Source organism: Gracilinanus agilis, chromosome 2, assembly GCF_016433145.1.
Source record: "Gracilinanus agilis isolate LMUSP501 chromosome 2, AgileGrace, whole genome shotgun sequence".
Taxonomy (NCBI): domain Eukaryota; kingdom Metazoa; phylum Chordata; class Mammalia; order Didelphimorphia; family Didelphidae; genus Gracilinanus; species Gracilinanus agilis.
Window position 1 is genome coordinate 545,669,436 of NC_058131.1, and position 15,310 is coordinate 545,684,745.

Genomic DNA, 15,310 nt, shown 5'->3' on the forward strand with positions numbered 1-15,310 from the left:
TTTCCTTTTTCTTATTAGATTGACCAGTACTTTGTCTATTTTATCTGTTTTTTTTAAAATACCAGCTTCTAGTCTTATTTATTAATTCAATAGTTCTTTTACTTTTGATTTTATTAATTTCTCCCTTAATTTTTAGTGTTTCTAATTTAGTTTTCATCTGGGGAGTTTTAATTTGCTCGCTTTCTAGTTTTTTGAGTTGCATACCCAATTCATTAATCTCTGCCCTCCTTAATTTGTTAATATATGCACTCAAGGATATAAATTTCCCCCTGAGTACTGCCTTGGCTGCATCCCACAGAGTTTGGTAGGACGTCTCATCATTGTCATTCTCTTCAATGAAATTGTTGATGGTTTCTATGATTTCTTCTTTGACAAATTGGTTTTGGAGAATCATATTGTTTAATTTCCATTTGGTTTTTGATTTGCCTGTCCAGGTGCCCTCACTAATTATTATTTTTATTGCATTATGATCTGAGAAGGTTACATTTATTATATCTGCTCTTTTGCATTTGTTTACAATGATTCTATGCCTTATTACATGGTCAATCTTTGTAAATGTACCATGTGCAGCTGAAAAGAAGGTGTATTCCTTTTTTGTCCCTATTTATTTTTCTCCACATATCAATTAAATCTAATTTTTCTAGGACTTCATTCACCTCTCTTACTCTTTCTTATTTATTTTTTGGTTTGATTTATCTAGATCTGAAAGAGGAATATTTAGATCTCCCACTATTATGGTTTTATTATCTATTTCCTTCTTGTGCTCTGCCAGTTTCTCCTTTATGAATTTGGATGCTATACCACTTGGTGTACATATACTGAACAGTGTTATTTCCTCATTGTTTATACTGCCTTTAATCAGGATGTAATGACCTTCCCTATCTTTTTTAATCATATCTATTTTTACTTTGGCTTTGTCAGAGATCATAATAGCCACTCCTGCCTTCTTTTTCTCATTTGATGCCCAAAAGATTTTGCTCATACCCTTAACCTTGAACTTGTGTGTGTCTACCCGCCTCATATGTGTTTCTTGTAGACAACCTATGGTAGGATTTTGGTTTCTGATCCACCCTGCTATTTTCTTCCATTTTATGAGCGAGTTCATCCCGTTCACATTCAGAGTTACAATTGTTAGTTGTGTATTCCATCACATTTTTGTATCCTCCCCTAGATCCACCCCTTCTTCTTACACTATTTTCTTTTAAACCAGTGGTTTGCTTTGAGCCGTTATCCCTATCCCCTCCCTTGATTGACTTCCCTTTCTGCTCCCTCCCTTGTTATTCCCCTCTTTTTGTTCTTTAAAGACCAAATGGATTCCCTCCCCCTTCTTCTCCCCTCCCTTTTTTGGCCTCCCCACTCCCCTGCTCCCTTTGGTTTATCCCTTCTGACTTTCTCAGTAGGGTTAGATAGGGTTTTTTATCCGAATGGATAATAAAGCTACTCTTCCCTCTCCGGGTTGATTACACTGAGAGTAAGGTTTGATTATGCTCTCTTCCTCTCCTTCTTATGGTAGTATTTATCCCCTCCCCTTCCCATGCCCTCTTTGTGTGTAATAGAATATCTTATTTTTCTTAGTTACTCAGATTTTTCTTGGTGTCCCCTACTATTCCCCCCCCCTCTTTCCCATCCCCCATGTCATCTTAGACCATTTAGTATCCTGTCTTCTCCCTATGAATTATTCTTCTGGTTGTTATAATAATGAATATTATAATAGTGTATAGAGTTCACTACAGAGAGTTATACATAGCATTTCTCCACCTAGTAATACAGATAATTAGATCTTATTGAAGCCCTTAAAGAGTCAAGCTTAAAAGATTATGAGTTTTCTTTCTTTTCCCTCTGTTTCTTATTTACCTTTTCATCTTTCTCTTGATTTTTGTGGTTGAGTGTCAAACTTTCCATTTAGTCCTGGTCTCTTTTGTGCAAAAACTTGGAATTCTGCAATTTTGTTGAATGCCCATACTTTCCCTTGGAAATATATGGTTAGTTTCAATGGGTAGTTGATTCGTGGCTGAAGGCCCAGCTCTCTTGCCTTTCTGAATATTGTATTCCAAGCCTTGCGGTCTTTTAGCGTGGAGGCTGCCAGATCCTGTGTGATCCTTATTGGTGCTCCTTGATATTTGAATTGTCTCTTTCTGGCTTCTTGTAAGATTTTTTCTTTTACTTGAAAGCTCTTCAATTTCGCTATTATATTCCTGGGTGTTGACTTTTCTGGGTCCAGTGTAGAGGGTGATCTATGGATCTTTTCAATGTCTATATTGCCCTCTTGTTGTAGAACTTCAGGGCAATTTTGCTGAATAATTTCTTTGAGTATGGAGTCCAAGTTTCTATTAATTTCTGCCTTTTCTGGGAGACCAATGATTCTCAAATTGTCTCTTCTAGCCCGGTTTTCTTGGTCTGTTACTTTGTCATTGAGATATTTCATGTTTCCTTCTATTTTATCAGTCTTTTGACTTTGTTTTATTTGTTCTTGTTGTCTTGAGAGATCATTGGTTTCTAAATGTTCGATTCTAGCCTTTAAGGACTGGTTTTCGGCTATAATCTTTTGGTTTTTGGCTTTAATATTTTGGTTTTCCTTTTCAATCTGGTCATTTCTGCTCTTCAGTTGACTTGTCTCACTTTCCAATTGCGAAATTCTGCCTTTTAAACTGTTATTTTCTTGCCAGATTTCTTCCATCTTCCTCAGCATTTCATTTTTGAACCCTTCAATAGTTTGTGAGCAGCTTTCATTTTTGGGGGGAGGTTTGGATTTTTGTTTTCCTTCCTCTGTTGTCTGGATTTTCTCTGTGTAGAAGTTGTCGAGTGTTCCAGAGTTTCTCTTGATAGTCTTTTTCTTCTGGGCTTCCCTATTGCTTGCCATTTTTAGTCCCACCCCTTTTCAACTTTGTCTTCACACTCAGGGTCTGCTTGCGCTTTCTAAGCTTCCGATGGCTCTGGTCTTCTTGTCCTCGGGGTCTGGTCTCCTGGTAGTTCCCAATCTGCCCCTCTGTCTGAGGCTCCTTCAGCGGTCTTGGGGGCTGCTTCCACAGCCCCGCTCCCGTCTGCCCTGGGGTCCTCACTAGATGTCCTAGCCTGTGTTGGAAATCTTTATTCCTCCCAGGGCACTGCCTTTGCTGAGTAGAAGTTGGGGGAAGTCCCTGCTTTAGGGATCTTTATTCCACCCGGATTCTGCTTGGGGCAGAGCTTTCACTGAGTAGAAGCTGGGGAAAGTAACTGCTTTAGGGTTCTTTATTCCTCCGGTTGCAAAGCCTTTGCCCGCTTAGATGCTTGGGGGAAGTCCCTGCCCTTGGCAATCTTTCTTCGCTCTCTGGTCAGAGCCTTCACCTGTGTAGACGCTGGGGAAAGTCCGTGTGTCCCCCCCAGCCCTTTGGGGTCCCACCTCTGGCCACTCACAGGTACAAGCCCTGGGGCTGCCAGTGATTATCTGGTTGCCCCAGTCCTGTTTTCACTCTTGTGCGTTGGCCTTGGCGTTGTGCGTGGTGTGTGTGTGGGGGGGGGGGGAGGTGGAGAGGCTTCTTCCTCTCACATTTTAGTGAGAGCTGTTTCACCCCTTTATAACGTGGAAATGACCCAATTCTGTGTATCTTCAATGCTGGGCCCTGTTGTGGGGTTCCTTCGTTCGTCTGGATTCGTTTTTATGTCCCCTTGAGGAGTCCTGTATGCTTTGGTCAGGAGAGATCGAGCAGCTGCTCCTTACTCTGCTGCCATCTTAACTGGAAGTCCTCATGGAGGTTGTCAAGATTAAATTTAAGATGGTTCCACTCTGAATAAGATCACTACTGCCATTGATAAGTGTAAATTGCCTAAGATTTCCACAGATAGCATTTACATAAAAAAACTTCTTGTCAAATATTACATTTTGATCCATATAAATTATATATAAGGACTTGAACTAATAAATTGTTATTCTTTAAAATAATATAAACAAAAAATTGATGCTAAGTATGCAAATTATTTTAATCTTTAATAGCTCTTCACTTGTAATTATAAATCCAGCATACTTACTGGTTACACATAAATTCATAGCATTTATATTTTAAAAGTTGCTTAGTATATCAGATAGAGAGGTCATTTGAAGCTCAGAAGACCTGGGCTTTAGTTTCACCTCTGACAATTGTCAATGGTGTGATCTGGACAAATCTTTAACCTCTCAATAGTTTATTCATCTCTCTAAGGTTATATGTTGTGGAGAAAGTTCTGATCTACACTGAAGAGGAATTTTATTTTTTTTAACCTGGGAGTTACCTCTTCTAGTGATACCAAAGATCCAGCCCCTATCGCAATTTGTAACTGTGTTTATAGTAATAGATTTAAATGGAATTTTATAATGTATATACATACATTTATGAATACAGAATTTCACAATAGTAAAAATAAATAGCTATAATGGTTTTAATGTTAGAAAATATTGAAGATTTTTTATACAGTAATTAACATGAACAATTTCAATGCCTAGTCAGATACATTAACTTTTACAGACTACTAAAGTATTATTGGCATAATACAATGATTATCAGTCCTCTTTCAATATCTAGACAATAGGTCAATACTTACATTAAATTAGTTTTGCCTGCATGTTACTCCAGACAGTTGAAAATATTTTAAACAACCAATACATATAGATTTGGAGAAATTTAGAACTAAACCTTTGCCATCATCTGTTCCAACCTCCTCATTTTACATTGTGAAGTCCACAGAATTGAGATGTCTTTCTTAAAGACATCCAACTTGTCTTAGAGTTGAGATACAAACCCACATCCTCTGGCCCTCAGTTCATTTGTCTTTCTAGTAGATCATACTGACTCCTTATCAGTCAGTCAATAAGCATTTATTAACCACTTATTTTTTAATGTGTGGTTGTTGTGTTTTAGTAGTTTTTCAGTCATACCTACATCCTTATGATCCCTTTGGGGGGTTTTCTCGACAAAGATGTTGGAGTGGTTTGCTATTTGCTTTCTCCACTATTGTATTAGGGATTTACATATATATATGTATGTATGTATGTATATAGATCACATATATGTGATAAATTGGAGATAACAAAAGAAAGCCTTTAGCATTAAATAGGATTAGGAAAAAAATTCTTGCAGAAGTTGGAATTTTAGCTGAAACATGGAGGATCCAGGAAACCTAGGCAGTAAAGATGAGGAAGAAGAATTCTAGGCATGGGGGACAAATATTGAAAATGAGAATGCTAAGCATAAAAGATAATTGAATCCATGAAGCCAATAAGATCTCTTGAACGAATAATATGAAGATAGAAAAGAAGAGTGCTGGCAATAGAGTCCTGGGGCACACCTACAATTAGAATGCTTGATCTAAACAAGGATTCAGTAAGGAGATTTGTGTGTTCACACAAATAGGAAATCCAGGAGAGTATCAAGTAGCAAAATGTGGTTAACAGTGTCAAAGGATGCAGAGAGGCAAATGTATGTATGTGTGTGTGTGTTTGTGTGTGTATACACTCACATATGTACATACATATATATGGCTATTATATGTGGCAATTAAGTAATTGATAATTTTGGAGAGAGCAGTTCTAGTTGAATGATGAAGTCAGAAAATCAGACTATACAAAGTTAAGAAGAGAATGAATGGAAAGGAAATGGAGGTATTGATTGTAGATGCTCAAGAAGTTTAGCCACAAAATGATGGGACAAATGTATCAAGTGAAGAATTTTTAAGGATTGAGAATACATAAACAAGTTTATAGTTAGAATGGAAACAACCAATAGACAAGGAGAGACTGGAAATAAATGAGATATGGATGATAGAAGGTGCAATCTGCTGAAGAAGACAATGGAATAGAATCAAAGGCACATATAGAAGAATTTGCTTTGGCACAGGGGAAAGCCACCTCTTCATATGAGACAGAAGTGAAAGAGAGATGGTGATAGTAGACACCTAAGTAACATGAGATTAAGAGAAAGCTGTAATAGAGATTTTGCTGAATGTTCTCAACTTTTTCAATAAAATATGATAATCTAACTCTCTGGTAATAAGGAGGAAGGACTGTGAACATATTTAAATGATATTTTTAAGCAATTCCCAATCCTTTTTTTGGTCATTACTTTCGCCCTTCCTTTATACCAAATTATTCCAAGAGCTGCTTTAAAAAAAAAAAAGTAAACAAAGTGACATTTTTTCCCCCATATTTCCTCCCTTCAGAGGAGGCTTAATTGAGTTTTGAATTGCCCTCAAACTGGAAATTTGAGTAAGAGTAAAAAAAAAAAGACCAGTATAATGTTTTACCTAGATAAACCTACCTTTTATAATTAATGTTAGTCTGTTTATATTTTGATAGCTCTATCCTGACTGTTTGTCACAAGCCATCTATACAATATTCCAGGAAGCATTTCCAGACTCTTCTCATCTATTTGATAATGAATTCAAAGACGAACTAGTGACAACCATTTTTCAGTGGGTGACAGGTACTCTGATATTATTTAAATATTCACCTTTTCCATTGATTAACAACATAGCTTCAAAATAGTCATGATACTTTATTTTTCATCAGACAATCAAGACATAAAAAATGAATTTATCATTAACCATAGAAGCCAAGTGTTTAAATTTAAAAATCTGTTTAATTTTCAATGGCCAATAAGATAGGGGCACTTACATAGTGTATTGCATGTGTTGCATTCTTTGAAGATCTATAAGGATGGTCGAAACCCAGAGATGATCTAAACCAGGGATATCAAACTCAAATATAAATGGGGACCACTAAAGCCTACAACACAGATCCCTATGGACTGTATATTGGCTTTGTTTTAAAATGTAATACCCAATTACTTTTCACATTTATTCAGGCCACTCTCAGGAGGCAGCCCCCAGACCATGTATTTGACACCTCTGGCCTAAACCAAAGACCCCAATAATAGTAGATCAAGATTTCTTGGTAGATTTGAAACCTTAATTTGTTCATCTCTCAACCAATCACTATAATCTTGCCTCCATTCCTACCAGTCTATGAAGTTTGCTTGGGTTCCCAGTGAGAAGGAGGAGAGACTATTGATATCATAGCCTCCTCCTCTCCTCAAGACCTTCATGTCAGTACATCATACTACCCTCACCCCAATATGATCACCATTATTATCACTGCCATATTTATTGTGATCTCAAGGCTTTGGGAAAATATAAAGTAATTACCTTTGCATCATAGTTGGAATTTTTGATTTAGGCAATATTTTGGAGTTTCTTAGAAGATTAAACTATAGTATTTGCCAAAACTTTGACCACATTTCACCAGCAAGCATTTTTGGTTGCCATATCTTTCTGTTGACTCATTTTGACCTGATTGTCAACACAAATCCAGCACTTTTCAGATGAAGTCTAGTGAAATAAAAAGAATTAGGTGACACCTCCATTCTACTTCAAGGACTGAATATATATAGCAGTAATCAATCATTTATAATATAAATTTTAATCAGAATCTCTAGACAAGAACTGTATTGTATGTCTGAATAAAGGAAAGCTATAAAAAGGCATAACACCAGCCTTTCCTTTTAGAAATGAGGTGGTTGAGAGAGGAAACAAAAAAAGACAGTCAACTACCTTTTGCCTCATTTGAAGCCCTATTTATAATAACTAAGGTATATAATTTTGATATGTTTGAAGGGAGAAGAATTGTGATATAAAAGATAAAAGGTCAGCTTTAGAGCTAGGAAGATCTGCGTTTAGGCCCAGTCTCTAACACATTTTGGCTTTATGACAGTGGGTAAACCACTTAAACTCTCAGTGCTTCAGGTACCTTTCTAAGAGCACAAATTACAAACAAATTGTTAGTCTGCTATCCACACCAATGAAATCACACGCAAAAAAATGTAATAAAAATTTTAAATCAGAAATTTAATTTTGCCTTTAAGGTATAGATGCTTTCTTTTCTATTTTTATGATTTGATTTTCTTTGGGTAGATCACATCCTTTCCCTAAAATTCTTAGCCCAAACTGAAGAAGACTTCAATATGTATCCAGTTGCAGGCACACACTTGTTGTATGGGCTCTGACATTTATTAACTGTATAACCATTGTTAAGTCCTGTGACTACCTTCCCTGAACATGAGTCAACTCATCTATAATTGTTGTTCAGTCACTTCAGTCATGTCTGACTCCTTATGACCCCATTTGGAGATTTCTTGGCCATTTCCCTCTCTAGCTCATTTTACAGATGAGAAAATAGTGACAGAGTTATTAAGTGACTTGACCAGGGTCAATCAGCTAGTAAGTATGTGAGGTGAAATTTAAGCTATGGTCTTCCTGACTCCAGGCCCAGAACTCTATCCATTTGGCAACCTCGCTGTCTCATCTATAAGACGATAATAACACATGTTTTACCTAGCTCACAGGATTGAAAATAATTAAAATGATTTGTAAACATTAAATGTGCAATAATTTCTAGTTGTTGTTATTGTTTTAGTTATTATTACATTCCTTGTCTTTGTTGTATTACGTTCTTTTTAGTCACTGCCCCAAATTTCACTTGCATGTTATAGACCTGACTATTCCAGGTTCAAGATATTCCAGATGTATATTCCTAAAACTATGGCTCATGAGCTCCCACCAGGACATTCACATTTGAAAGCCCTACATAAATTTGTCCCTTCCTGTTTTATTGTTCATTCTTTCAGTCAAGTCCAACTCTTCCTGGCCCTATTTGGGTTTGTCTTTGTTTGTTGGTCTGTTTGTTTTCAGCAAAGATACTGGAGTGTTTTGCTTCTTTCTTATTCAGCTCATTTTACAGATAAGGCACTGAAGCAAATAAGGTTAAGTGATTTGAGCAGGTTCACATAGCTACTAAGTGTCTAAAGTTAGATTTTAACCTAGGAAGATGGATCTTCCTTACTTCAGGGACAGCATTTTATCCATCTTGACATCTAATTTCCCTGATCCTTTCCTACCAGTCTTCTTATATATTATATCCCTTTACTCTCTCTTCTCCTACATAATTATATGATCCATTGGCACTGGCCTTGCTATTTCTTTTTTTTCTTTTTATTTTTTTCCAATTAAATGTAGAAACAATTTTTGACAATTATTTTCTGACACTTTGCAATTCAGATTCTTTTCCTCCCTCCCTTTCTTTCTCCCTAAGGCAGTAAATAAGCTTATACAGATTATGCCAGTGCTTTCATGCAAAATGCTTATTTCTTTTTTCTCCATGTCATAACTAAAGATGCCTATCGCATATATAATTTTTAAAAACTCATGAAGGAAATAAACTGAAAGATGGCATGTTTTGATCTTCATTCATATTCTAACAGTTCCTTCTTTGACTGTGGATAGCATTTTTTTTATCATGAGTTTCTTTGGGTTATCTTGGAGCCTTGCTTTGCTGATAATAGTTTAGGCCTTCACAGTTGATCACTGTACAATATTTCTATAACTTTATACTTTATATATACTGTATACTTTGTTCTCCTGGTTCTGCTCACTTCAATTTGCATCAGTTTATAAAAGTCTTTCCATGTTTTTCTAAACTCAATCATTTCTCATATTAATCTGTTTGTCATTTCTTATGGCACAATAATTTTCCATTTCAACCATATGCCACAGCTTATTGAGTCATTCCTCAATTGATGGACATCCCCTCAAATTTCAACCTGTTGCTGTTAAAAAAAAATGAGCCACTAAAAATATTTTTGTACAAATAGATCTTTTGCTTCTATCTCTGATCTATTGGGGTTACAGACACAGTAGTGATATTATTGGGTCAAAAGGTATTCATAGTTTTATAGCCCTTTTGGCACAGTTACATATTGCTCTCCAGAATGGGTATATCAATTCACAGTTCCACCAACAATGCATTAGTTTCCCAATTTCCCACATCCTTTCCAACGTTTATCATTTTTCATTTTGTTTATATTAGCTGCTTTGATGGTGTGTTAAGAGAGTTTTTCTTAATTTCTCCTTTTTATCTATTTAAGAGGCAAGGGAGTAAAAAGATTTCTGAGTAAGAGCCCCCCTGCTTCGCAAACTGTCTGTTAGTGACAGAAGGGTGTGGCTGAGAGTGAATCAGTTATGGCTGGCAGTTGGAGAGGATTTTTGTTGTTGGGTTTTTTTGGTCTCTGAGTCCCCTGGAGAGAGGAGTATATGACTTGCTCTCTCTGGGACTGTGAGGAGTTAGAGAAATGGATTTAAGGCCTTAGCAGCCTTATTGATTATTGATAATCTTGGGTAAATAGGTAGATAGATAGTGGGTATATTATTAGATAATCAGAGTAGAAAAGTTAGGCTGGAGCATGGCTGTGGCAGAAGCAACTGCACACAAAGCCAGATAGATTTAGGATTTTCTAGAAAAATTTTAATTAGGATTGCGATCTTAGGTATAGTTATAAGGTACTAGAAGATTCATTCACTTTCCTCCTTTCTATTTCCTATCTATATTTTCCTAATAATAAACTAAATGTTTTGTGTTTAAGAAACTGCTCTCCTGACTTTTGTTCAAACTCCTACCCCAAAAATTTAACCCTTTACAGCCTGGCAAGCCAGCTAGGAGTTTGATTAATCTATTGATCTTCTGTTATTTCCAATATTAGAAAAAGGATAGGAGTATAATCATGGTGCTTAATATCATGGTACAGTTAGTGAAGGAGGTGATGCCAAGTTGCCTCAGACAACTCCTAATTCCTGGCACCTTCACTGAGTTTTCAAATCTCACAGTTTTTGATTGCCTCTGGTTAGTACCACTTATAGGAGTATTTGTGCTCTCTCACACTGTTTCAAGGGTACTATCTATATCAAGTATTTAGTGTAATCCTTAGTAAGAAAAGCAAACAACTAAAAGAGAGATTAATGGAGACTAGATTTGCATATCTAGGAATATCATAGGAATGCATCTCTAAATTGACTAAAACTATTGCCCACCAAACTGAAACTATCTCTAAAGTTGAAGATAGTATCTCACAAATGACTGAAACTATCTCTTGCTTGACTCAAACTAACTCTCCTACTGTTTCTAATTTTCCCACCAAGGCTGAAAAAATTAAAACCCCAAAGAAAGAAGATACGAAACCTAGCCTCTTCCCTTTAAGAGAAGTATCAACTTTTAATCCAAAGAAGAGAGTTTGTAAATATTAGGCACCACAAAACATTTACCCCTCAGGATATGGAGGGATTTATGCACTACATTCCTTCTTTTGAGGACGAGCCCATAACTGATAAAAAAGCTAGAGCAGATATGCAGGCAATTTGATCTAACCAGGACTGATTTTGAATATCTTCTAGATGAGTTACTAATTAAAAGGAAAAAGATAAAGTTATCAAGCTTACCATTGAGGAGTGGCATGCAGCTCACTGGCCTAAGAATGACCCTCATTGGGACTTAACAATAAAAAGGACTACAAGAGATTATGTCATGCTAGGGAGGCAGTTCTGAATGCAATGAAAGCATGTTCAGATAGACCTGGTACTTGGACAAAACTTGAAAATTTAAAGCAAGAGATAGGAGAAAAATCTTTCTCAGTTCATGAACAAACAGTACTGGGAGGAAGATACGTAGACATTAACTTAAAAAGAGAAAGAGACATTAGACAACTGAGCAAGCAGTTTGTAAAAAACTGTTGCAAAGTAGTCAAGGACTATTTTAAAACCAGTTGCCCTAACTGGATGAACATGGATCTTGATGAATTAAGGAGAGTGGCAGTTTATGTTTATAATGGGCATGAAATGAAAGATGCTGATAATAGTGATTTGGTGGATGCATTGAGAAAGGAGATAAAAGCATTAAAGGAAAAATTGATAAACTTGAAAAACGTGATACAATTTTTGAAGTAGCCAAGGCTCCAGTGTGAGAATATACCACCCAAAGAGAGTATACCAGAGACCAATGTGTTACTTGTGTGGAAAAAAGAGGACACCAGATGATAAATTGCAGATGCTAGAATCAAATGTTCAGCAATTTTAGAAATAATGGTGGAAACTGTAGGAATAAGTATTCTAGGAACAACAACTATCCTAGAAATAATAATAACAACAGAAACAATTTCTGAAATAACAATGTAGGAAATTATGGGAATGATAGAAACAATAACCAAACCGAGGTAAATGACTTGTCACAATATATCCATAATGGGGTATATCCACGTACTAGCCAAAATGTAAATCCTCCTCGATGAGAGAGATCTCAGAGGGGTGCACATGGTCCTTTATGAACTCTGGAATCAAATAGTGAAACATTTGATTTTCCAGAGTCGGATATAATTTTACCAGTCATCCTAGTTCATTCTCCCCTAGATAGCACATAACCACATGTGACACTAAAAGTAGGGAATATGTTATATGATTGAATAGAAGAATTACTTAAGGAGTTTATTATCAATTTAAGGTTCATAAATTAGTATAGATTAGTTAGTTAGAGAAATATTATTTAAGATAGCTGAGAGTAGTTTAAGGAGATCTACTCTGTAGACAAGAAAAAGCTACAAAGAAAGCAGCCAGTTTTGGAGGGGGGGTTATTTAGACATTTTAGTATTAGGTTAAGAAAATAAATAAGTAAACAAACAAATAAATAAGATGAACAAATGAATGAATAAATAAATAGATAGCCAGGCAAATAAATAAATAAAGGTTGTATTCAATTGTTTCCAGCTTTCCATCCACTGCCTGCAATTAGTTTAATCAGTATATACATCATTGTTAGGAGGAGACATAACTATTGTTACATATATAAGAGATTTACAAACCAGAATAAAGGAACTACATGAATCAGGAGTTGTAGTGCAAGCTGGACCTATTGACTTTTCATTACATGATCTACATCCTGGGGATACATCATATATAAAGGACTTTCCAGCTCACTGCAGGAATTCAACCAGCCTGGGAAGATTCATTTCAAGTATTGTTAACAAACCGTATAGCCATCAAGATAGGAGAGAAGACATTAGGGATCCATTGTTCACACATGAAAAGAGTACCTGCCATCGAAAGTAAGTGACTGCAAACAAGCACAAGACTACAAAAACAATGACAATGAATGACAATGACAAGGTGGTATTTCAGAGTTGTTTTAATTTTCATTTCTCTAATCAGTGATGGGCAGACTGCAGCCTGCGGGCCACATGTGGCCCCCTGAAATGTTCTATCCAGCCAGCAGGACATTATTCCTAATCTGACGAATACAATGAGTAGGATACAATACAATGAAACTTCAAAAGAGTTGTCTTAGAAACAGGCTGACAGATGAGCATTTCTTTTCCTTTGGTCCCTTCTTTAAAAAGTTTGTTCATCACTGGCCTAGCCCTTACCATTCTTCTGCCTTGGAACCAACAATAGTATTGGTTCCAAGGCAGAAGATAAGGGTTTAAAAAAAGATTAGAATACAAAAATGTTGAGCCACCTAGGTACTGCTTTACATTTTAAAGCTAAATTAATATGAGACATTAAAAGGATACTTCTGTATGGTCGTTTATGGTTTAGTGGCCCCTGTTCCTTTTTGAATTTGTAAATTCTTATTTTCCTTTTTTGACTCTCCTAAAACTTCTCACCAATGCAAAAAAGAAAAAAAATATATCTTTTCCTTTATGTGCTCTCTTTTCATCCATTACTTACAGAAGGCATTACACATGATTCATTTACTTAACAATTGCCTTTTGGATTCTAAAAATCTGGGATTTGTTGATTTTGTTGTTTCTTATATTGTAAACTCATTTTAAAAGCTCATTTATTATTAGTTTTTCTTTTTCCTGGTAAAATGCTTTAGCATGCTGAAACACTATAGTTGAGCAAGTTGCTCATAATTATTTCCCCTAAGAATTAAAGTTTACTTAGCTGCCTTTTCCTCTTAAGAAATAGCATGCAATTTCTAGTTTTTGCAGAAAATTTTGGACTAATTTCACTTATATTTCCCTCTTTTACAATGCATCAGTATCGTCCTTGGATGATTCCAGCAGCTGATGAATAACTTGACATGAGAGAGAAAGTTTATTTTCCTATTATATTTATACATGTATATTTATGTATATACAAATACATATATGTGTATTTAAATTTGATACTAGCAATATACATTTTTGGATTGCAAAGCATGAATTATGTTTTTATGGATTCCATCAAATAACCATTAGATTTTTAATATGTTTGTGCCAGACAAGTTGGCAGATAGTTTGGGGTCACACTTTTTTAGAAACAACATTTTAAGTCCTGGGTTTCCCAATGGACACATTCTTGGCTGTATTATTACTGACATTTATGTGCTCCCTCTTGGCTGTATCATTATAGATCTGGGTTTGATTATTGTAATTTCCCCTGTGATAACCAGATTTTCATCTATTGCATTAGAATTTTTCCTGGAAAAAAAAGATGGAAAGTTGAGGATAACTCACCTCCTACCTTAAAATCCACAGCAACAAGATTTCAAATTTTAAAAGCTATGCTTCAATTTAGTAGGAAAAAACAACAAATACTATAGATCTTGACTGGATATGGTCTTTAATTTGACTAGTGATGCTTGTAGAAACATCAATGGAAATATAACACTAACAACTAAGAGGCCCACTAATAGCAAACCTGGTATCGGTCATGGATGTACATGAGCAAGAAGGAAAGAAGTTGTGATTCATAGAATTTATATGGATTCAGATAACATAACTCATCTGAGGACATCCTACTGATGGGAGGTACCTCAGGGTCCATCTAGTTTTACCTTCTCATTTTGCAGGTGAGGAAACTTAAGCCTAGAGAAAACTTAAATGAGTTGTCGCAGGTTATTTAGGGAGTGTCACAAGAGCTTTAATTATTCAAAATTTATGACTATTGGAAGTAGATATTTTCCTTTATAACCTATAACCAACCTGCTCTCAAAGTTTATTATTATTAATCAATGTGAATAATATGTTTTATATTATTAGTAATACTTTTATACTTCAATGGATCTTTTTTCTTGATGTGAATAACTCTCTCCACTGCTGCAGAGGATAGCCTATGGATAACTTCTCATGGAGTGTTACTCTTGGTTTTGTCCTATAAATCTTCCATGAAGAATCTACCCAACTCCCTTGAGACTTTCATCTTGGTCTTTCCATATGCTATTCTTGGCATGGTTGATGTTTTTCACAATACTTCTTAAATATCTCCACTTTCCAGGTACCCTTTATGTGCTATTCTTGCCCACTAGAATACAAGTTCCTTGAGGGCAGTAACTATCTTATTTGATTATATTCATATCTTCATTATTTAGCATAGTTCCTGGTACATAGTAAACACTAAATAAAGTAACTCTCTCTCTCTCTCTCTCTCTCTTTCTCTCTCTCTCTCTCTCTCTCTCTCTCTCTCTCTCTCTCTCTCTCTCTCTCTCTCACACACACACACACAC

At 35.7% G+C, this 15,310-nt stretch overlaps 1 protein-coding gene across 1 annotated transcript in view; it reads left to right on the forward strand.

Moving 5' to 3' along the window:
• Nucleotides 1-15,310, forward strand: part of FAM227B (family with sequence similarity 227 member B) — a 336,182-nt gene that overhangs the window by 90,370 nt on the left and 230,502 nt on the right. Inside the window, exon 7 of the mRNA XM_044660052.1 lies at nucleotides 6,305-6,431. Coding sequence (XP_044515987.1) covers nucleotides 6,305-6,431 — 127 coding nt within the window. The remainder of the gene's footprint in view (nucleotides 1-6,304; nucleotides 6,432-15,310) is intronic.